General features: G+C 43.6%; 1 protein-coding gene across 2 annotated transcripts in view; it reads left to right on the plus strand.

Annotated features, from left to right (window-relative positions):
- The first annotated feature begins 596 nt into the window (after window positions 1-596).
- ARMC3 (armadillo repeat containing 3) overlaps window positions 597-25,244 on the plus strand; it is a 109,291-nt gene continuing 84,643 nt past the window's right edge. For both annotated transcript variants that reach the window (XM_075553191.1, XM_075553192.1), the window contains exons 1-3: window positions 597-644; window positions 7,446-7,563; window positions 17,813-17,938. In XM_075553191.1, coding sequence (XP_075409306.1) covers window positions 597-644; window positions 7,446-7,563; window positions 17,813-17,938 — 292 coding nt within the window. The remainder of the gene's footprint in view (window positions 645-7,445; window positions 7,564-17,812; window positions 17,939-25,244) is intronic.

Here is a 25,244-nt window from a genome sequence, read left to right on the forward strand (position 1 = left end):
TATTGAGTTATGGATTATATTGGAGATATTTTTGTTATCTAGAGAATTAGCAAAAGTGTTAAGTGAAAATTATTAGGATCATCCTCAAATTCAGCATGGCCAGGAAAATGGAATTAATAATTTCTATAAATATCATAGGTCTTCTGTGCACCAGATACTGTTCTAGATGCTTGGGACTCATTAATGTGACAAAAAGAGACACACATTTCTGCATTCTGGGGTACTTAGTCTTATAAATCTCAGCACTCACTTGCTTTTAGCTCCTAAGTCCTACCTACGGGAGCTGTAAACTTGGCAGCCTGTTTCTTATTATGTAAGTAAAAGTTACACCATTAATATGTGCACATCTTTTCCAAACTGGCAACCAGGACCAATTTTCAAAAATCTCTTTAATAAGTTCCTTTACCATTTGAAACAGAGGGCTGAGTAACATATTTGTACGCATGTAGTGATTTCTGCCTGGACCAAATTTTCTTTTAGAATCAGTGAAAGTTTCAAGAAAATGAAAACCTGCACGTCAGGACACAGGTAACTAGGAGATTTGAACACGTGTAGTATGTAACCACACTCAACTGTGTCCTGTGTCTTTCCCCAGGATGGGTAAGAAAATTAAGAAAGAAGCGGAACCTCCTCCCAAGGATGTGGTAAGTTTCTGATTGGAATACCAGCAGCACTGTAATACCCAGTCTTTAAAATAAACCGTTAAAACAGTTTGGCACGTACCAGAATGTACATGAAGACGTGGTGGCAGAAGTCCAAAGTCTGACTAATGATAAGATTAGTCAGAGAAATCTAACATTATGTAAACAAACATTTACGGCATTGTCTTGACATGATTACCACAATTAGAGAACAATTATTAGCTTTTCTGGTATGTGGATGCTATGTTTATAAGCCCGGTTAATTAATAAGTACTTCTGGTTTGTTCCATGGGTGTTCTTAAAGATCATCAAGCGCTTGCTTTGCTGTCGCTACGGGATATGTCCTGGTCTGAAGAGGAGTCTGGGCACTTGAGTATCAGAAGTCTTACTTTCCACTTCTGTAGAGACAGATGTCTGGGTTTGTCATCTTTTTAAATAACCCAAATACCGTACTTTAGTATAAGCCGACCTGAATGTCAGCCAAGGCACCTAATTTTACCACAAAAACGGCATTAAAATGTGCTGAAAACTCAGCGTATACATGAGCATATACGGTATTTCAGAAATGCATCTCGCCCACCACACTGCCCACACGTCTCCCTGTGAAGCATCGTCATATTTCTCTCTCTGACCGCTAAGGCATTTCTGAATGTTGGGTGTTCTGCAATATTGTTTGTTTGTTTCAGGACTTATTTTTAAAACAGATGTTACGTGAATTTTTTTTCCAGCAAGAAAAATGAGAGTAGAAAGAAATTATTACCGTTCATTGATGTACGAGATTTCACAATCTAAAGGAGCTTAATACAGGATGCTCTCTCCTTCGGAGCTTTGGAGAGTGGTGCCAAGAATGTAACCTTGATTTCAGCTCTGAATTTATTTCATAAACTGTATTACTTTAGCCAAATTGCCAAATTTTGCCAAGTCTTTCAGTATCTCTTGACCTCTTACATGGGAATTGTAATTGTCAATTCATTTAGGTTGCTGTCTTTTAAGTTCCTGGGTGGTACACATCATTAATGTTAACCAAGAGGATGGAGGGCCCAGTTGACCCAAGGTGCCTTGGAAGAAAGGCCTGGTGATCTACCACTGAAAAACCAGCCACTGAAAACCTTAGGTTCTACTCTGGCACAGAGAGGGTCAGTCTGACTCAGAAACAACTTCTGAGCAACGAATTTGCCCATGGGAGGAAGTTAAAGGAAATCGTGTATCTAAGTCCTCTGTGCCTGATACATTGTTAACACTCCTTCAGGAAGATCTGTTATCATGGTGATTCTCTGGTCTCCCACACATAAGAAGTTAACTGTTTGGGTCCGCCATTATTTCAGCCACTGCCCTTTGAACATACTCCGAAATGTTCTAGAGCAGGGGTTCTCAACCTTCCTAATGCTGCAACCTTCTTATACAGTTCCTCACGTGGTGGTGACCCCCAACCATAACATTATTTCCCTTGCTACTTCATCACTGTCCTTTTGCTACTCTTAAGAATTGTCATGTAAATATCTGATAGGCAGGATGTATTTTCATTATTACAAATTGTACATAAGAAAGCCTAGTGATTCATCACAAAACAATGTGTAGTTGTATATTGTGAAATATTTATTTATAATGACAAATCAATGAAATTTTGTCTTGAAACATGGTGTAGCATGGGAACTGTAAACTACATTGTAACAACAGTAAACTACATTGCTACATTGTGCAGCAGTCTGCATAAAACACCAATGTCAGTGCGAAGGTTGAGAATAGCTTCTTTCTCACCAGATCAGCATATCTGCTTGTGGGCGGACCCGCCAGGAGACAGATAGAGGAGCAGTATCTGGGTTCCTAAGACCATCAGAAATAGGTGTTTTCCGATGGTCTTAGGTGACCCCTGCGAAAAGGGGTCGCGACCCACAGGTTGAGAACCACTGTTCCAGAATCCAATTTTTCACTGCGCCCTAGGTTTGCCTTGCCCTCCTTCTGTGCTGTCATATCACCCAATTGGCATCATATTAGCAGACAGTGAGCTTCTGAACCCAGTACTGGGAGGCAAGTGCATTTTGATGAAAACCACCACATTTTGGTCATGTTACCTGCTGGCATAAATGGCAAGTACATGCATACAAAGCATTTTGTGCACATAGTTGGGGGTCCCTCAGTCTCTGAGAAAACATATGATGTGTACCTTACTTGCATAAGGTATGGTAAATTAAAAACCCGAAAAAGAAAACTCATACCTTCCATTCGGTTCTTACTCATAGTGACCCTATGGGGAAGCTTAGAACTTCCTGTGTAGGTTTCCAAGACTGTGACCCTTTATGGAAGTAAGGAGCCTGGACTTTCTCTCACAGGGCAGCTTGCGGTTTCGAACTGCTGACTCCACAGTTAGCATTCCAGTGGGTATCCACTACATCATAAATGAGAGCGCTGTTGTTTCTTGGTTTAATACGCATCTTGTCATTTTATAAAGGTTTGCTATCCTTTGTTCTAAAGCTTGTGTGTGTGTTGGGAGGAGGGAAATTAAGGGCTTAAGAGAAAATCCCAGTCCTTGCATTAACAGAAATTTAGCTCTTGCTTTTTCAATTCACAACAGCCAAAAACATGAGTAATAGTGACCAGCAGTCTCTGACTCTTGAGCTCTGTCTCCCATCTGCATTTTCCCAAAGATTCTTCTGCTCTTACTCTATTTCTGACTTTTGCTTTAATAAAAACCAACAGAGAAGTATTCAATATTCACCCTCTTATATCTAGTAAATTCCAATACTTTGAGATATTATAATTTAGAGTTATTAACTTGTTCTGAAGAATGCATCTTCAAGGTCTATGAAAGGTTTGTTGTACAAATTAAAAAGAGGAAACAAGATTTAAACAAGGGGCACTTAAGTCCTTAAGAACCTAGACTTTGTGTGTGTGTCAACTAATGGTCATATGAATCTTACAGTATTTCCTAATAACATTATTTCCAAAGAGCTTAACTTTTATTCATCTTTCACCTGCTTGTTTAAATGAGGAACAGGAGCATCAATAGAAGTGTTTCTTGGTGTGATTAAAACAACTTAAAAAATCCTTGTTTTGTTTTTCTCATAACTATTCTCATTATTTATTCTCATTATTTATAATTTTCATAGTTAATTCTCATTAATTAATACATACATAAGTATAAATAATTGTGCAATTACTAATTCTGCTCTACAATTTCACTCCTTCGATTCAGGCTCTCAGGTAACGTTAAGACCACTGTGGCTATGAACCTTGACTTTTGAGAGTTTGACTGATAGCTATGTCTTTTTCCATGAAGCCTTGGTGGCACAGGGGGTTAGGCATTAGGCTGTTATCAGCCAAAGCAGCAGTTCGAAACCACCAGCGGTTCCGAGGGAGAAAGACAAGGCCGTCTGCTCCCGTGAGGGGCCGTTCTGTCCTGTGCGGTCACTATGAGGCGGAGCGGGCTTGATGGCAGCTGGTCTGTGTTCTCCACGGTGGGTTCATATCACAGTAGTGCAAGCTCTTTCCTCCCATTTCATCTGTCTTATGATTCTTATGATCTAGAACCCCTGGTAGGCAACCACCTTCTAAGTTTAAAAACTCACACAATGCCTTCATGAGCACTTGGGGACCCCTGCAAGAAGCCCTTGGGATGCTGTGGTTAAGCGCTCAGCTGCTAGGCAGAGGTGGAAGTTCGGACTCACCTGTGGCTTGAAGGGAGAACAAGTGTGGCAGACTCTTCCCGGAGGACAACGGACTGACCAATGCTGTGTGTGGCTCGGTGTTGTCACGGGGGGGTCACGATGAGTCTGCATCCACGCTGGGCAGCCAGCCACCGCTTCCCAATCCCGCTCCGGCGACGATTTAGCTCTTTCCCCCAAGTTCAATGTCAGACTGTTAGATCTGTGCTGTCTAGTGCAGGCGTAGTAGACGCTAGACCAAGGTGGCGATCTGCATTCTGAATTGAAATATAATTTTAAAAGTCTAGCTCCTCCGTGGCCTTTCAGGAGCCCTAGTGGCGCAGTGGTTAAGTGCTCCCTTGCCACCTGAAAGGCCCGCGGTTTGACGAGAGAGACGAGGCTGTCTGCCCCTGTCAAGATGGACAGCCTTGGTTAACTCGTGGTGCAGGCCTACTCCATGTTCACGTGCTCTGGAATCGACGCGTCGACGGTGGTGGCATGATGGCCAGAGGGGACTGCAGAACACTTTTATCCTGACGGACAATTCTGTTGGACAACGCCAGTGCAGGCCCGCTTTCCCTTATTGTCAGTGAGCGCTCTAAACGCAGGGGCTTCAAAGTCAAAGTGTAGCCAAAAAAACGCTTCCCCTTTCTCTCCTTCTACGTTGGCAACCATTTTGGCCCATCTATTTCTCTGTAGAGAGCGTGGAATTATCATTTCACAATAAGCTTGCTGGTGACTGTGACTGCCCCATGGAGGAAGGTAGGCAGCTAAGATATGTAATTACGGGACAGTAGGATATATTTCATCAGGTGTCCTTTGGTTATAGCTGTCATTTTAGGCTCAGCTTTTCCCCAAGGAGAAACGACTCCCGCGCTGTAGGCTGGGTGGGGTGGGGTGGGTGGGGGTGGGGAGACAAACGTCATGCCAGCTGTCCCCACCCTCTGCCCAAACGCAGGTCATTCTCCTCCTCTAAGAGCACTTCACATGGAGCACTCACGGTTTTGACTCTCGCAGCCAGCTCCTCACGCCCCATGCCCCTGTTATCTCAGAGAAAGACTGAGAGCCTGCCTAAAGGCTGCGGTGTACTTTTAAGCCACCAAGGAAAGGTTAGATGGTGTTCTCTGTGGCCTTTGCCTCCGTGGATGCCGAAGGACTCTGTCCCTCTGAGAAGTGTCATCCTCCTGTGGCGATGGTGTCATATCCAGGCCAATTTGACAAGCTAAATTAGCTGGCAATTAGAGCAATGAAGAAATCCAGTAAGGTCGGGTGTGTTGAGGGATAGAGAGACTTGAAATGGGTTCTGTTTCCTCTAGGAAAGGTGCACACCTTTACTAGAGCAGGCAGCAGGCAGCCTCATGTTTCTCCTGTGGAGTGACAGGTGGATTTGAACCACCGACCTCGCAGCAGCCCAGTGCATAGCCCACTGTCCCACCAGGGCTCCCGTAGGAGAGTAGAACTGGGTCAGAGCACTTCTAAGACCAGGGCTCTTCACAAAAGCAGGCCCCTGCACCCAGCATTCTCACCCTCACAGTCATGGATGGATGTTCTCATAGGAAGGGAGTGTGAGGCCGGGTTGCCCAGAGAAACAAATCCGGTGCCACTCATCCTTGGGTCTGCAAGAACTCTCTATCAAGAAGGAAGTAATGATGTATCAAGGAGGCATCTCCGCCCCATCCAACTCAAGTCCCTTTTCAGACTCACATAGCCATGTGCCGGTGCTGCCGAAGAGTGAACTTGGAAGCCGAAGTTCACAGGCCACTGGGAATAGGGTCACGTGGGTCCAAAAGCCAGTGGCAGTAGGGCAGGGGCCAGGGGTGCTCAAGGTTGGTTCCCCACGTGAGGCCATCCTTGGAGGCAGACACAGAGTCCCAGTAAGAAGGAAGAGGAAGTGGCAGAGAGAGAGAAAGAGAGGCGGTTCTCAGAGTCATCTGTCACTGTCATACAAAAGGCCACATCCTTAAGGAGGTGTCAAACTACCACTTGATTGACAGGTTTGGCCCCACTCCTAGAGCCTGCTGTGCTAAGTTGACATAAAAGCATCTGGCTACCACCACCAAAGGGCTGCACAAAGAACCAGATGACGCGGTGACATTAGAGATGCTCTTATTTCACTCTGACTAGAGACAGAACGCCCTGCTCCACCAGTCTCAGGAAAGGGAAGAATCGTGTAATGGTTTGTTTTCTCCTTTTCCTAAGAAAGCTTCCAACATTATAGGTTTAAGTATTTATAGTTGAGCTATCCTCCAATCCCCCAGGGCTCGCGGAACAACGCAGGACAACTCTCCCGTCTTCTTGTGACACTGTAGCACCGCTCCTCCCCTTCCATATTCTGTCTAGTGTGGCTCTTTGCTGGATCCGGCGTCGTACTGCCTTGTAACTGTTTCTAATATATAGCCCTTTCATTCCCAGAAAATGCCCAGTGGTTGGAAAGTAGACTCTAATTAGAGAAGCTGCCGGGGTACCCAGTATGTACAAGTACTTGAGTTCTTGCATAAGAATCACCGCGTATTGTTGAGTGAACATCTACTTTGGACTTGGCCAGGTGCTAAGTGTTTGACACGTGGGATCTCTGCTCTGCTCCTCAATGCTCATCTCTGCTCTGCTCCTCAATGCTCACCTCTGCTCTGCTCCTCAATGCTCACCTCTGCTCTGCTCCTCAATGCTCATCTCTGCTCTGCACCTCAATGCTCATCTCTGCTCTGCTCCTCAATGCTCATCTCTGCTCTGCCCCTCAATGCGCCGAGACTGGTGCCGTTACCCCCATTGTGAGGATGCGAAATTCAACTTCTAGGGGCTTAAATCCAGGTTTCACGCTACTCATCTACATCGACAGACTAGATCTGCTGGGGTCCAAAAACCTTTGCTCTTTCCACTATACCCTAGGAGCTCCTTGGGATTCCTTGGAATGCCTGGGATATAGTTGGGGAAGTATTGATAGGGTGCTATAGTGGAAAGAGTGTTGAAAATTGTCTATCAGCGATGTATGATATTTTTAAAATCTGTGCTTGTTTTGAGTTTTAAGTGTAAGTTTTACACGCTCTTAGCAGACCTTGACCACATCTTCTTTGTAAGATTATCTCCTCTTTAAGTGTCGAGACACTGTTTTTAATGGGATTTTTAAAGCTCACACAAGCTGCCTATTTTTCTCTTTGCATTTCAGTTTGACCCATTAACGATTGAAAGCAAAAAAGCAGCCACTGTGGTGTTAATGCTTAAGTCTCCAGAAGAAGAGATTTTGGCTAAAGCGTGTGAAGCCATCTATAGGTTTGCTTTAAAAGGTTTGGATTTTCTTTATTTCAGTGGATCTTTCTTTTGCATGGTTTTCTTCCTTGTTTAAATAGTTTCAGTATTTCTCACAGTTGTGTCCATGGCTGGGGCCAGCTGGATAGTTCTTTCTCTTTCCCTGGTTTCTTAAAATATTTTACTGCACAGCGCGTCCTTCTGTCCCTAGTCTTCTTTCCCCTGGCCTTTGCTGCCCATCCGAGGAATTGTTACAGACCAGCTGAATACCATTTCATCTGTGATCTGAAGTAAAGCATTTCCCCAAGAACCTGGTTGAACCTTAAGGACTCACAGCCACTGGGTATGCTAGTCATTTTGAAGTTCTTACAGTCGTTTGAAAATCTATAAATGCCTTACAATGTTCTAACATTCAAGCTACAGTAATTTTGAGAAACAAATAATGCTAGATGATAACACAAAGTAAAACAAACAAAAATACCCCAGAGTCCGTGCTGATATAAATAAATGATCGCATAAACAATAGGAATAGGAAAGGCCACTCTCCCAATGCAAAAGAACTCTAAATAATTTTACAACATAGATACCTCCCCTGAAAGGAGACAGGAATTTTGTGAATTGAGCATAGGACTTCTTGCCCATCCCCAGCCATTCTAGTACCACGTGGGGATGGAGAAGCACACGTAGGTTTCCCATGGAAACCCCGACCGTCAGGATCAAGGTGACCAACAGCGATCATCATGTGCACTGTTGATGTAGTAGTTGAAAATAGCCTTTTACCCAGGCTATTTTTCCCAAATACCCCTTATGATAAAAATAAACAAATGCCCATTTAGCGGTGTCTCAAGACTGTCATAGTCATCCAAAATAAGGAAAATCTGAAAGACCATCACAGCCAAGGGGAGCCTCAGTAAACAGAATGACTCAATGCAACTTGAGGACCTGGATAGGATTCTGGAATGGAAAAGGACTTTGGGTTACAACTGAGGAAATCTGAATAGGCTATGCACTTTAGTTCATGGTACTATATCAGTATTGGTTCATTCATTAGAAGTAATTACCATACAAATGTAAAATGTTAGCAATAGGGGCAAAGAAATGAGGTCTCTTGAAATTCTTTGTATTCCCCCCTTTTCATATAAAACTGAAAGTATTTTAAATAACAAACTTGATTTTAAAAATATAACACTCCAGATTCCACTGAAAGGATTCACCATAGAGGATTGTTTGTTCATTCCAAACGGTGATTAAATTAGACTTTTCGTAGACTGTGTAACATTTGATTGAGACTACTTTAAGAGATGGTATCTAAATTCAGTGTAAACTGCTACTTTTGACAACACATGTTGAAGGAGCAGCTCTGATACTCTGGGTCTTGCTGTGGGCCTGGGATGGCAGACAACATGACATTCCGGTCACAGGTTCTACAACAGTCAACTTCCTAGGGGGAAGCCAGACACACACAAATGGGAGTGGGTCTGGAAGGGGTGATTTACGGTTGAGTTTTGTGGAATCCTGGATCAAATTCCTGGAATTCCAGCATGACTGGGATTCTGCATCTGTGGAAATATGACTCCCGTTCAGCCTTAGAGCTTGGGCCTGCTCGTGCCATCTGAGTGGCATACGTACCTAGTTAGGAATCAACCCTTTTTTATGTGACACAGTAGCAAAATGACACTCATGAAGTAGCAATGAACATAGTGTTATGGTTGGGGGTCACCACAACACGAGGAACTGTATGAAAGCTCGCGGCATTAGGAAGGTTGAGAACCACTGACCACAAGGATGGAAGGTAACAGTGCGAGAAGAGTACCTGTAGCCATGAATCATACTGAGAAACCTCAAGCTATACAGGCCTTGAGTTGAGTGCACAGAGAGATTTTGCCTCAGTAGTGTGGACTAATTAGCCACCGCTAGAGCACTGCTGTGCCACTACCTAATGAACTGGGAAAGGAAACTCTGAAAGGATCTCTATTTCCAAATACCTTAACCGCGGACTAGTGACATCGTGGCTATGCATTGGGCTGCACTCCACATTCCTGGTACTTCAAAACCACCAGCAGCTCCTCAGGAGGAGCTTTCAGCTCCCCTAAACAGCTACAGTCTTGGAAACCCACCAGAGGTTGCTGTGAGTCAGCATTGACTCGGTGGTAGGGAGTTTCTTTATTTTTCAAGGTTAGCCACACAATAGAACAAATTTTAAGCATAAAAAGCATTCAATGCCAAACTCGGTGAAGATAACCATGCCTGACATCTATTCAAATATGAACGGCCATGAAGAAAAGTGGGAAAATACAAATCAAAACAAGGAGGTCTTTCAATTAGTAAATCAAAATGGGCACAGAACTGACAGAGATGGTAGGTAGGGTTAGCAGGCAAGAACATTAAACAGTTATTCCATATGTTCAGAAAGCAAGTTAAAACATGGGAGATAAAAAAACACACTCATAAGATTTCTAGAAATGGAAACTTCAGCATTTTAGATGAAAAATACATGGACCTGGATTAATGAGGAAAAGGTAGACCAAGAAGAATGATAAAAATGAAGAGCTGATACCAAGGGCTCCAGCAGAAAGCAAATGTTTTGAGAATGATGATGGCAGCAAATGTACAAGTGTGCTTGATACAATGGATGGGTGGACTATGATAAGAGTTGTTTGAGTCCCCAATAAAATGATTTAAAAAAAGAAAAATGATAAAGCATTTTGAGAGAAGAGATTTTTAAAAGGTGAGTAGAGTCTCAGTGAATTCTGAGAGACATTCAATTATCCTAACATCTATGTAATTGTTGTTTCTTTAAAAGGGGGGCAATGGGAAGAAAGAATATGTAAATAAATAATAGACATTCTGTCTCCAAATTTGATGGAAACCATAAATCCAGATAGCTCAGAGAAATTCAAGGCCAAAGAATATGAAGGAAATGGCCCTGAGGCACACCATCATCAAATTGCTTGGAAGCAGTGACAATCAGAGTCTAAAAAGCAGCTGTAGGTGGGTAGGTGGGTGGGTGGGTGGGTGGGAGGAAGAAGCTGATTGCCCTCCTTACCTTGAGAGCATTGGTTCTGAACCTTCCTAATGCCGCGCCTCATTCATACAGTTCCTCGTGTTGTGGTGACCCTCCAAACCATAACATTATTTTCATTGCTACTTCATCACTAATTTTGCTACTGTGATGAATCAGGCGACCCATGTGAAAGGGTCGTTCGACCCCCCAAAGGGGTCCCAACCCACAGGTTGAGAACCACTGCTTTAGAGGAACAAACACGACAATAGAAATGATGCCAGTGAGTGGAGCTACACTTTACCACCTTGAAAGAATGGGGGGGGGGGTGGGGAGCGAAAGCAAGAGCATAGTGCGACAGCAGCAATGGGTTTGGTCTGAATTGGTCAGTCTAGAATGACACGTCCAGCCAAAACATCTTTCAAAAATAGCAGTGAAATAAGTTTTTGGTTTTTTTCCACACACATAAAAGCTGAAACGTTCATGAAGACATATGCAAATAAAGACGGCCGTGGAAGTTCTCCAGGAAGATGAAAACTGCCACCAGATGGAAACATGGGTCAGCACAGACTGTTCAGATGGAGCACCTTGTGACTGTGACCAGCAGCCCAGCGCTTAACCCACTGTGCCACCTGACTTCCTCGACACTCAGCGAGAAGAGTGGGGAAGGGGAAGGACAGGACTGGAAGGTTCTGTGTAACGTGCTACAGCACCATCTGAATGTGCACTTCTCCACTATAAACTCCACTGAAGCCATTCAGTAATAGCTAATGAGCCAGCAAAGGAAATAATTCAGAAAAAGAAAGAGCAAACATTAGGTGGCCTATATACAAACAAATAGCAAGATTCTAGACTTATACCTAAATCAAAAGCAAGAGTCAAACGAAACGTAATTGGTTTAAATACCACCATTAACAGGGAGAGGGTGTTATATTTGACACAGAGCAAAATGCAACTCTCTGCTAGCTCTAAACCAAACACACCTGAAGTGGCTATATTGATATCAGCCACAGCAGACAAAGAGTAGTGACAGAGATAAAGGAGGCCTTTTGTAATAATAAGGCAGTTTATCTAGCTGAGAAGTAACAAAGCCCACATGGAAGAAGCACACCAGCCTGTGTGATCATGGGGTGTTGATGGGATCAGGTATCAGGCCTCAAAGACCCCAAAGAAAAAAACATATTGATGTGAATGACAGGGGGGAGTGGGGGTAGAGTAGGGACCCAAAGCCCATCTGTAGACAATTAGATGTCCACTTACAGAAGGATCACAAGGAAGAGACAGCCAGTCAGGGTGCAGCATAGCACTGATGAAACACAGCTTTCCTCTAGTTCTTTAATGCTTCTCCCCACCGCCCCCAACTATCATGACCTCAGTTCTACCTTACAAATACAGCTAGTTCAAAGCATGTACACAGGTACAGATAAGAGCTGGAAACACAGGGAATCCAGGACAGATAACCCCTTCGGGACCAATAATGAGAGTAGTGATACCAGGAGGACAAGGGCAGTAAGGGGGAACCAATCACAATGATCAACATATAACCCCTTCCCAGGGAGACAGACAACAGAAAAGTGGGTGAAGAAAGACAGAGGTCGGTATAAGACATGAAAAAAATAATTTATAAATTGTCAAGGGTTCGTGAAGAAGGGGGGAAATGAGCTGATACCAAGGGCTCAAGTAGAAAGCAAATGTTTTGAGAATGATGATGGCAGCATATGTACAAATGTGCTTGACACAATGGATGGAGATACGGATGTAAGTAAGAGCCCCCAATAGAATAATTTAAATAAAGTAAAATAATAAGGCAGTTAATTAATCAAGAGGCCATGAAAATCCTAGACATGTATGCACCTAATCATAGGATTTCAAATATATGAAGCTGGAAATGCAAGGAGAAATATAGATCCACGCTCACACTTGTAGATTTCAGCAGTTTTTGAAGTTGCTAAATGACCAACTCCAATGATTCATTGGGTTGAGCCTTGGATCACTGAGTTGAGGCTGACTTGATGGGATTTAAGATAACATAACAACAAAGTTAGCTACATCTCAATCTCTAGAACCTATCAATATGAGGGGGATACAAAAAAAACTCATGGAGGAGATTCCGTTGGTTTTTTGGTTGTTGTTTTTTTTTTTCATTCACGTTTGCCATGAACTTTTTGAAGCCCCCTGTGTTACCTGGTGAGGGAGAATTGAGGCTATGGGTGGAATTAAGATAATCAGCTGACCTTCCATTGGTGAGATTATCCTGGATTATCTGGGTGGGGTTAATATATCACAAGCATTCTCTAAAGTGACAGAGTCCATGGAGGAGAAGTGGTGACAGAAGCAGAGAATGGAGTGATACAATTATTGGCTTTGAGTTGGAAGGGGTCATGTTCATTCAGTAGAGTTTTCAGAGGGTCGCGGCCTTGCAATGCCTTGATTCTTGCCCTTCTGAGACCACAGCGATACCTTGGCTGTCGATGAGTTCTAAGCCTGAACTTCCCACTATTTGAACAACAACGCTGGAAAGAAATATGCTCCTTAGGCAAATGTGTTAGTCTGGGTGGACTAGAGAAACACATTTAGAGACAAATTCCTATGTGTATAGGAAAGAGGTTTATATACAGGAGCAATTGAATATTGAGAAAACATCCCAGCCCAGTCCAGATCAAGTCCATAAATCTGATATTAGCCCATGTGTCCGATACCACCCTACAAAGCCCTCTGCAGACTCATGAAACACATGCAATGAGCTGAATGCAGGAAGATCACAGGCCGGTGGGTGGGAAGTCTTGTGGATCCAGTGCTGTGTAAGCATCTCAGCACTGGCAGGGGTCTCCACCTGGCTCCTCCAGTTCAGGACACGAGCAGGGCTCTAGCCTAGCTCCATTCCTAGCTTCTCAGCTGGAATGTCTTGCAGGGAGTCAGTCTGTGTCCCGCCTCCAGCAAGCTATATATCTCCTTAGCGCCTCCAAATGAGGTCATCAAGCTGTGACCTGATAGACAAACTAAACGCCACCCCTTCACTCTTAAGGCTCTCAAATTGACAACAGATTATGTAACTACCACAGCAAACCGAAAATCCAACCTGAAAAACCCTGTACAAAAGCGAGTCAAGAGTTGGGTCTCTCTTCCGACACAAAAGGATGATGATGCTTCAGGCTAAGCACCATTCTCGCTCAGACAACATAGTGTTCATGTTGGTGCCTCAAAAATATTGGCCGGTGTGCTTTCTGTGTGCTAAAATATCATAACCACGATTTCACAGAACGTGATACCAGCCATAAAGCTAAGAGGAAAACCGGGAGGATCACAGTAGCCTGAAAGAAAGAGATCATTGCCAAATTGGAATCAGGTCACAGGCTGATATGGCAGCTGAGCAACATGGCTAAGTCGACGTTATCAACTTTTGGTGGGGGTGGGAGGGAGGGAATGTGATCAAAACAGCCCCTGTAGCGAAAAGTTTGAAATCATTAACCACGAAACAAAGAACCCAGACCAGTGAAGAGGTTGAAAAGTTAATTTGGATCCACCAGCAATAACTAGATGGCGACAGCATATCCCAGTCAGTGATGTGTGAGAAGGCTAAGAGCCTCCTGAGCAAATTTATAAGTGTGATTTTGGGGCCTCAGAACCAATTATTTGGTTTTCCGTGATTCGTTATGAGGGAAAATATGTTTAGTCCTTGAACTTTTCAGTGTTCGAACCCAAATTTGGAACCGGTTGAGTTCACTGTATTTTTGACTATTGACCTCTAAAGCCTTTGTCTGATAAATGTGTGGTGTGTTGAGCATCTGGATTTGTGGTCATGTGTGCCATCATCCATAGGAAACTGGTACAGCATTCAACTGATAATGAAAAATGCACCTATTTTAATAACTGCAGAAAACCACATTTAAAAACTCTTAACATCCTGTCCTAATATCTTAACAAAGTTGCAACAAATTTCTTCCACCTGATAAAAGGTATCTATGAAAAAACCTAGAGGTGAAACATCATACTTAATGATGAACGACTGAATGCTCTTTCCTGGGAAGATCAGGGGCAAGAGAAGGATATACAAGCTCACCCCTTCTATTCAAGGTTATAAGGAAGATTCTGACCAGGAGAATCAGGCAAGACAATGAATTAAACACATCTCAAATAGAGAAGTAGAATTGTATTTTATTTATAGATGATGATGCAATCTTTATGGAAAATCATCTTGAATCTATGAAAAAATACTAGAGCTAAGAAATGAGCAAGGTTGTAAGATACAAGTTCAATATTCAAAAAATCAATTGCATTTCTACAAACTAGCAATGAACCATCAGAAACTGATATTAAAAACAATATAATTTACAATAGCATCAAAAGTAAAATTAAATAAGTTAATGACCAGTATAGTGAAAACTATGTCATTGCCATACAAATTTTAAAAGATATACATGAATATTGATATATGTACTATGTTTATGGGGTAAACGATTAAAAATTGTTAATGCGTCAGTTCTTCCCAAATTGTTCTATAGATTTAACACAATGCCTACTGAAAACCTAGCAGGACTTTTGTAGAAATGGGCAACTAATTCTCACATTTGCATGGAAATGTAAAAGACCTAGTACGAAGCTACTACAAGATACTACAAAATCATGGAAATATTTCTATGAATCAAAAATATCAAAATGCAAAGCTATCGTTTCTTGCCTAAAGACTTCTGAAGGCATTGTGTCTATCTCTCGACATCTTCCCCAAATAATCCTGGGATATTCCATTTACACCATGTCAAAACAGTTTGGGCATCCTGGAGGGGCTCAAGGTATGTTCCTTTTTAAATGTTTTTTGTTTTTAGTTTTGAGAACAAAATAGAAGGGGCAAGATCAGAGCTAAGGATAGAGTAAGAGTCCCCAAAGCATTGTTATGATGGGAAAGAATTTTTTGGCACAATTCTTCCAGAAGTGCAGTTTTCAATTTTCTTAAAACTTTTTCCAAACAAGCCCTCATATAATCATCATATGGCCTTTCAGGATTACTACTCCTTTGGGAATACCAAAACACAATCACCATAACCTTCTAAGCTGATCGCTCTGACTTGAACTTAATAGGGCCTGCAGGTCCCCTGAGATGACATTGTCTTGATTGGACCTTGTTTTTGAAGGTGCCCCAGTGAGACTAAGACAAGTGTGTCTGCAGTCATCCGATGATCGTGAAGACATATTCAAACACCTTGTGTTTGGAAAGAAGCATTTGCCTGTGTGAATAAGAACCCCAGTCACCATACTGTCTAGCTAAACCCTCATGTAGTTAAAACAAAACAAAAAATCCACAACAGACAAACACTTAGCAAATGGACAAAGTTCGAGGCCTGTCCCGCTAGATTTCAGCAGTATTGGAAAGATGCTACCATCAAGATCGTAGCATTGGTGCTAACACAGACAAATAGAGAAGCCAAAAGAAGGCCCCACACTGGAGGCCCAGGGGCAGGCAGGCACACACGCCTCAAGGATCTGTGGTGGGCCCCCACTTCCTGTAGCTGTCATCAGGCCTACGTAGCCCCCCACCCTTCCGAACGTCCCCCCAGTACTTGTAGACGCTCCAGTCCCTGTTTGTATTATGGTACCTGGTCCTTGCCAGATGGGAAGGGGCCTTGCAGGGACTCACAACTCACCCCCCTCCCCCCCCTAAAAAAAGAAACAAGGAAACGTGTGTTTCCGCCCAGGCAGTTTCCTTCTCCTTCCCTTTTCCTAACCCCTGAACTCAACAGGAGGCTCAGGTAGGCCTGGAGCTCCATCCCTTGTGCCCCCAGGGAAGAGGGCTCCGTGCCTGCCGGGGCAGAGACCCAGCAGGTAGGCTGGGGGTGGACAGACCCTGAGCGGGCCTTCCAAGCAGTACAGGAAGCTCCTTGTCAGCTGCCCCCCTTTATGTCAATTCTCAGAGTCACCTTTGCATAGGACATAAAAGTGTGTGCTTAAAAAAAAAGAAGTCCCACACATCTATGAACAAAAAGAGAATCGTTTCAAGAAACAGTTCTGGAACAAAGAGATATCCATGTGCGAAAAAATAGTTTGATCCATACTGTGCATCATCTTAAAATGAGCGGGTAATAGATAGCTAGGCCAAGGCTTCTCAGATATGACACTAAAACATGATCTATAAAAGAATAGAATGGACTTCATCAAATTGGCAAACTGCTCTTCACAAGATACTGTTTACAGAATAAAACTACAGGACACAGACTGAAAGAAAAGTTTTGCAGATCATCTATCATGAAGGACTGTCATCCATAATATATGAGAGCTTTCAAAATACAATAGTAAGAAAACAAACACCCCAATTAAAAATACATTTTAATATTGCATATAAGATATGTAAATGATTTGAATAGACATTTCACCGAGGTCTACAGATGGCTAAAAGCACATTTTGCTTAACTCCATTAGTCATCATGTAAGGTAGGCTAAAACTCACAATTTAGGACCGCCGCCTATCCAGCGGGATGACAATAAAAGAAGATGGACAATAAATAGCAAGTGTTGGTGGTGCTGTGGAGCATCGAGTGCTTAGGGGTGGGGTACTTGTGTGTGGGAGCAGATGGTCTTAAAAATGAACTCTGAGAAAGAAATACGTGTCAGTCTCCGATGTTGGACATATTGGAGCAGAATGGGACAGTCTGAACTTCATTTCCTTCTCCAGGTAAGATAAAACCGCTCCACTGCACCGTTAGGCAAGGCCCGTGGGAAGGAGCTGACAGCTCATAGCCAGAGAGCTAAGGCACTGGACAGTCTGACCTTCAACGAAGATAAAGTACACACTTTCTCTCCGGCTCCCTGGGAAACTGCTGAAACACAGCTTTCTGCAGGTGTTCGAAGAGCCTCCCTAGTTTTGGCTTTATCTTCCCCTCTGGGGTACAGATACATCGGCTGAAAGATGACTGCTTCTTTGTTTGCCTTCAAAGAAATTCTCAGCCACCCTGTGCATGAACACTTGTGCAGGACAGTGACAGGACTGTTTATCAGCCCGCCTGCAATGCAGTTCCGGGCCTTGGAGTCTCTTCTTGTATCCCTTATGCCCCAACTTTGTCTGTTATCTTTTATCTCTAATCTCTCTCTCTCTCTCAATTGTGACCACGCCCCTCTTGACCCTGCTTTGATTTGTGCGAGCCGGTGTCTCACACCTGTGCTCTAAGGGCTCACACCTGTGCTCTAAGGGCTATGCTGAGAGAAATATTAATGGAGCCAACAGGAATGTGACAAAACAAGGAATGGGACGGAAGCCATGGTAACTAGGTATGATTTGATTTCTCCTGTGGTGCCAGGTGAGGAAAATAAAGCAACTCTCCTTGAACTTGGCGCTGTGGAACCTTTAACTAAACTGCTCACCCATGAAGACAAAATTGTAAGAAGAAATGCTACTATGATTTTTGGAATCCTGGCTTCAAATAGTAAGTGTCAAGTTTTACACAGATGAGATCTCACATAAGGCATTATCCTTTTCAATGTAATGTTAAGGGACCTGTCTTAAAAATATTTTAAAACTGAGTTTAATGTTAATTTTTAAAGTTTAGTTCAACAAATATGATTTTATATTGTAAGGGATAGTTTTCAAATGGAAAAACATATCCAAATGCATCCGTGCAAAACTATTCTCAAAGCTGATGATGTTCCAGTTGCATAAATTGAGAGACCAATCATTCGCTTTAAATATTGAATGCTTTTCTTTTTAAAATTTAGTGTAGTGTGATTTGTCTGCAGATATGTATATTATACTCCATATAAAGAACTTAGATATAATGATTTTTTAAAATTTCAAACTACATTTTGCCCAAAATAAATTTTTAATTGTTTCATTAGGGGCTCATACAACTCTTAGCACAATCCATCCATACATCAATTGTGTAAAGCACATTTGTACATTCATTGCCCTCACCATTCTCAAAGCATTTGTTCTCCACTTAAGCCCCTGGCATCAGGTCCTCATTTTCCCCCTCCCTCCCCTCCTTTGTGAGTCCTTGCTAATTTATAAATTATTTTGTCATATCTTGCCCTGTCCGACGTCTCCCTTCACGTACTCTTCTGTTGTCCGCCCCCCAGGGAGGAGGTCACCTGTAGGTCATGTCCGAAAGGGTAGACTTTGCTAATTGGGCTGCTCTCCCTTTGTAGGTCGTTTTTATAGTTTTAACACGTAACCCGAGAGGAGCTCTTACACCCTTTGCTGCACGAGGCAACTGAGGCCCAGAGAAAAGTGAAACCCGGCAGCAATCGTTGGCGGTATGGAGCCTCTTCAAGTTTATCTCTAGTTTTGCCCATATAATAAGTCTGCTCTAGTGCTTTATTGAATGCATTTACAATAAAATAAGGGGAAGGTCAACACTTCCTTGTTGTATGCTGCCCCGCCACAGAATTTGAGACCCAAATGTGCCTCCTGTGTACCTCATTTTGAAAAGAGAGATTAGATGACTTGTCTAAGGTCATGTGATTGGTCAGTGACAGAATTGAGAGAGAGGATTAGAACTCTCCCCTCTCAGGCAGAGATCCCGCGTTTGGTCAACTCTCTGTTCCGAAGATCCTTCCTGGCCCAGTCCAGTAGTGTCCCTGCTAAGTCAGGTTCTCCTGAGGAGTGACCTTGAGGAAGATGCTGTGTCACTGCAGGCTCAGATGAATAGTAATTGTGGGCGTGGCCACAGTCACCAGGAGTCAGAGCTGACTCACAGGCACAACCACCACCTCCCCCCTTGGAAGAGTCGAGACTTTTAATCTAATTTCATATGTAAAGGAGCCCTGGTGGTACAGTCAGCTAAATGCTGGGGTGTGTGTGTGTGTGGTGTGTGTGTGTGTGTGTTGTGTGTGTGTATGTGTGTGTGTGTGTGGTGTTAGGGGCTGTCAAGTTGGTTCCAACTCCTAGTGACCCTCTGTACCACAGAATGAAATGCTGCTCTGTCCCGTGCCATCTTCAAAGTTGTTCTTGTGCTTGCACCCACCGATGCAGACACTGTGTCTGTCCATCTTGTTAGATTTGGGTGATACAAGCGAGCTGGGCCTCTCAGGCTCACAGGAGCTCGCTGTGCAGGTTGACCGGGCTGGGCCGTGACTCAATGCAAAGAGGAGGCTCCAGGTCTGTGGTGGCCCTCCCCACTAGTGTGCGTGCCAAGCCAGGTTCTCCTTCGGAAGGACCGTGGGCAGAGGCACTGCCTGGTGTGGGCCCCCACATGTCTGCTCTGAGCTAGTGGGTCTCGGGTAGGCTAATGAATATCTACAAGGGTTTTTTGTTTGTCTGTTTCCAGGAATGGGGTGAACAAATAAAACGATTATTTCAAGTAGGGTGTCTTAAATTTCTATTTGAATGCCAGTTAACACAGCTAGAACACCGGCATCGTTAACTACCTGGGAAGGTTTCCTTCCGTTAGGAGAGCCAACACACCAAACGCTCTTGCTGCACGTTTCATACAAGTCCATGAACGTGTGGGTCACGGCAGGAGCAAAACGCTTTTGAAAAGTAGACGTGGGATCTAAATGAAAATCCCTATCTCCAGCTGCCTGGGTAAGGCTCCTCGGCAGAGGTGCTCAGTTACAGCATCATCTTTGGGCAGTCTTCTTGCAAGTGCTGCCTCTTCAGACGTCTGTGTCTTTGTGTGGTGGTCAGACAGTCAAGACCATCCCCACGCTCGTTGTGTATGAGCCTGGTGTCCTGGCAGGATGCCAGGTGCCAGAAGGAATCCTCTGAGAGCCATCGTCCTCTTTTGCAACTACAAGTCAAATATGTTGATGCTGAGCCGAGGGCCTCCAAGTCCGGTCCTTAAATTACTTGGTTCAACCTTTATCGAAACGGAGCTGCTGTCTTCTGTCACCTGCATTATTAGTTTGACAAGGCCACCCAACAACGGAGGCCTGGTTCATGAAGTCAGGTAAAGAGAGCGTTCATCGGGATCCTGTGAGCGGAACAGCGGGAGAAGGAGCCTTTGCACTTCAGGCTTTACATTGCTTTAAAGCCGTGCGAGGAGTTTGCCTTTTAGCACAAAGTGGATGTGGAAGCGTATGTACTGTCATCGGCAGGAAGCCAACATTATGCATCTAAGGTTGTGTGAGCAAGAAGGCAGCGAAAACAGATCGCACGCAGGAAATTAAGGTGGCGGCAGGCAGGTCTGAAACACCTGAACATTGTAGGTGTCAAGATATTTGGCCAGAACATGTTCGCATGGCCCAATCAGTCCGAGTTTCTGTTCCATTATCATAGCTGAGAGGGCTCTTTGTGGAAGATGGGAGCAGAGATGGATAATGTGTTTAAAATGATGGAAGCCGCAGCTTACCCATTATTTTTGCTGTCTTTTAAGAAAAGGAATATCCTGAGAAAAAAGCTGGTCCTAAAAAGCAGAATAACGGATTCATCAACTGTACTACCAAAATACAAGAGATGCCTATTGTGTTAGTCTGGGTAGACTAGAGAAATTCATAGACAATCATGTGTATAAGAAAGAGGTTTATATATATATGAGCAATTGAATATGGAGAAAACATCTCAGCCCAGTCCACTTCAAGTCCATAAGTCTGATTTTAGCCCATATACCCAATACCAATCTGTAAATTCCTCTTCAGACTCAGACGACACATGCAATGGTGCCAAATGCAGGAAGATCACAGGCCAGCGGGTGAAATGTCTTGTGGATCCAGTGGTGGTAGAAGTATCTCAGCGCTAGCAGGAGTCTCCACATGGCTCCTCCATCTCCAGGGCTCTAGTGTAGCTCCATGTGTCTTCTCAACAGGAATGTCTCACAGGGAGTCAGTGTGTGCCTGCCTCCAGGGAGCAATGTAGCTCCAAAGTGCCTCCAGATGAGATCATCAAGCTGCGATCTGATGGACAGGCTTAACTCCACCCCTTCACTCTTAATCCTCTCGAATTGACAACAGATTATGCAACTACCATACCTATGTAGAAAGCCTCTACGGAGCTATCAGGTAGTCAGATCTGTCGTGAACATCACTTGCCATTTGAGTTCTATTTGGATCTAGAGAATTCCCCGCACAGAGCAATCCTCTAAAGAAGACTTGAGCTCATGTGAGAAGGCCTCTGTGGAGTGCCAGGGATGCTGGGCGTAGGAATGCCGTGCTGTGGGCTCTCCTCCAGGGAGTGGATCATGCAGAGAAACAAGAGGCGCAGAGAAGGCACAGCGCATGACTCTTGTGGACCTTGTGGTCAGTGTTGCAGCGAAACCTTTTTCGCCGCATGGGAGGCTCTGGTATCCCACACAGGAGCTGTACTGGGGGATCAAAGCCCAGAGATATTGATTTCAAGCATGTGCAAAAGGAGATATCCATGTGCCTTTCAGAGACACCATTCCTAGGGCAAGACAGACGAGAATCAGAGGCTTGAGAGCAGAACAACAGCACAGTCCTCTGGCGGGTACACGTGTCTAGTTCACCAGAACACTTGGAGCCTCCTGCCAATGCTATGATATCTTGACCTGTGGAGAATGCTTTTATTGATTCGTTTTGAGATGAGTGCTAATGACCCTTCCACCCTGGGACGGTACACTTAAGAAGCCCTACTAGGATGGTTGTGTGTCTGCTCCCCTGTGCACAGCGAGTTGTACTTTTGTTGGATCTCTTCTGGCCAATCAGGACAGAGACAGGAAGAGCAGACTTCTTGACAGACTGCAAACCAGCCATATCCCTGCGTCCCTCAGAAAGAGGTATCCAGTGAAATCCAAGTCTATCCGGCAGTTAATGAGGAAGAATGCATGTGCTGTTCAGCTGCTGCAAAGTGAACTTTTCCAAAATTCTGAGAAGATGCTAATTTTGACCTACAGATGAAGATAATTGACCAAGAAGAGAAACTGCAAAACTCAAGGAGCGTTGACACCTATTCCTCAGAACGAAGTGAGGGTGGCAGCAAGGAGGTATAATTTGGCAAATATGTATAATTTAAAGGGGAACTTTTAAAAAGCCAGCATACTTATCTTGAAGTGTTCTGGGCATTTCTGAATAATGAACTAGAAATGTAAGTAATCAAGTTGCAGTCACTGAAACTGGCTGGGAGAGTTGGTATTTGCATTCTCTACAAGTTTTATTTACATGAAAATTCGAAACTGTCTCCCTACCCTTGTAATAACAACAACAAAAAATACTGAATACCGCACTTGTTTAAGTGTAGTTCGCTGTGATTAAACTGACTGACATGTATTCTAAGAGCAATCTGTACTTTTATGGTGAGAGGAAGCCTTCCTGCAGAGGCTAGACCTTCGGACCGGAAGTTTGTTCTTTGGACTCTCCCAGTTCTTCCTGGGAGAGCTCTGTGGCAGTCTGCTCCTGTAAAGATGAGCAGCCGTGGAAATCCTACTGGCAGTTCTGCTCTATCTCGGAGGGTTGATGTCGATGGGAATCAGCTCAGCCACAACGGAGTTTTGGTTGTCCAGCGACATTGAACTCCACTGATCTGTCAGTGTGTGGCACTGAGGTGGTTTGCGTGTCGCTGTGATGCTGGAAGTTATGGAATCCAGGCCACCAGTACTTCAAGTACCAGCAAGGTCGCCAGTGGTAAAAAGGTTTTCGTGGGGCTTCGAGACTCAGAACAGGTTGTGAAAAAGGAGTAGCCAATCCTCTTCTGAGGAACGAGGCACTGACAACCTTATGAATCACATTGGAGCATGTCCTGATAGAGTGATGAAAGATGAGCCCAGCAGATTGGATCAACTCAAACTCACTGCCATTGAGTCGATGCTGACTCCTTTCAACACCTTTGTGGGTTTCTGAGACTCTAACTGTTTATGGGAGGAAAAAGTCCAGTCTTTCTCCTCAGGAGCTGTTGGTGGTTTTCAGCTGCAGACCATGCAGATCGCAGCCCAGTTGCATAACCATGGCACCACCAGAGCGCAGAAGATGACTGGCGATAACCTTCCCCCTCAACGTAACATTGGCAACCAGCGTGTGGATGAGCCATGCTTTCAGAACCTTCACCTGCTGATGAGAATGAGACACGGCTCAAAATGAGAAGAGACCACTTCTAACGTTCATGAATAATCAGAACATAGAATGGATGAAGTATGAAACTAGGAAGTTGTCAGGAGCGAAATGGAGTGCATAAAGATTAAGATCCTAGTGGGCTGAAATGTACTGGTATTTGGCCATTATGAATCAGAGCATCATATGTTTCACTAAGCCAAGAATGACAAATTGAAGCAGAATGGCGTCGAATTAATCATTAAAAAGGACATTTCAAGATGTTTTTTGAAGTACACCGCTGTCTGTGATAGGATAAAATCTACACGCCTGTGAGGAAGACAAATTAATAAACTATTATTCAGATTTATGCACCAACCACTACTGCCAGTAATGAAGAAATTGAGAAATTCTACCAACTTCTTCAGTCTGAAATTTATCACACATGAAACGGAGATCCATTAATAATTACTGGTGATTCGAATGCAACAGCTGGAAGCAAAGAGGGAGAACTAGTAGTCGGGAAATAGAGCTTCAGTGACAGAAAGGAAACTGTAGACCACATGACAGAATTTTGCAAGACCAGCAATTTCTTTATTGAAAATGCCTTCCTCCAGCCACACAAACCACAACCATACACACTGACTGCCTCAAATGGAGTGTACAAGGTGTCCAATTGGCAACAACCGTGGGCAGAGAGCATGGCGGTACTCACTATCATCAGCCAAAATTAGGCAAGGGATTCACTGAGGTGCAAACTAGCCATTGCTCCTATGCTAGTTCAGATTGAAACGGAAGAAAAATGAAATGAATACACACAAAATATGACCATCGGAGATACCACCTGAATTTAGAGACCATCTCAAGAACAGATTCAATGTCTTGAGCACCAGTGGCCTAATACTCCACAAGTTGTGGGATGGCATCAAGACCATCATTCATGAAGGAAGCAAAAGGTCATTCAAAAGACAGGAAAGAGAGAAAAGTGAGTTTCAGAAGAGATTCTGAGACTTGCTCTTGAACGTGGAGTAGGCAAGGGGGATGGAAGGAATCACTCAGTAAAAGAAATGACAGAAAAATTGACAGGGCCGATCCAGAAGACAAAGTAAAGCATTATCATGAAGCATGCAAATAGCTGGAGTTCAGAGACCAAATATGAGGACTTCTCAAGCAGAAAGAACTAAAAGAAATTCAAGCTCTGAGTTGCCATGTTGAAGGAGTCTAGAGACAAACTATTGAATGATGCAAGAAGCATCAAAAGAAATGGAAGGAATGCTCAGACTTAATAAACCAAAAAGAATTGGTTGCCATTGAGAGATTCCAAGAGGTAGCTTATGACCAGGAGCCAGAGGTATTGAAAGCAGAAGCTCAACACTGCAGTGAAGGCTTAAGGATTTGGTTGAATTCCAATGGAAACGCCTCCATAAACGCATGCACCACCAGTCTTTGCCAAGAATATTGGAAGATAGCTAACAGGCCTACTGATTCGAAGTGATCCGTATTTGTGTCCATTCCGAAGAAAACCGACCCAACAGAAATGAGCAAACAGTGTCAATATCACATAAAAGTAAAATTTTGGAGGTCATAATTTAAGAGAGGTTGAAGCAGAACATCAACAGGGAACGGCGAGAAATTCAAGTCAGGTTCAGAAAAGAGCGCTACGTATGCCACTGCTGATGTCCACGTGAATCTGGACTGAATGCAGGAAATATCAGAAAGGTATTTATTTGTGTTTGACGGACAATGTAAAGGCACTTGACGGTATAGGTTATAGCGTACTCTGGATATTATTGAGAAAAACGGAATTCCATAACACTT

This window comes from Tenrec ecaudatus, chromosome 6, assembly GCF_050624435.1.
Source record: "Tenrec ecaudatus isolate mTenEca1 chromosome 6, mTenEca1.hap1, whole genome shotgun sequence".
Lineage (NCBI taxonomy): Eukaryota > Metazoa > Chordata > Mammalia > Afrosoricida > Tenrecidae > Tenrec > Tenrec ecaudatus.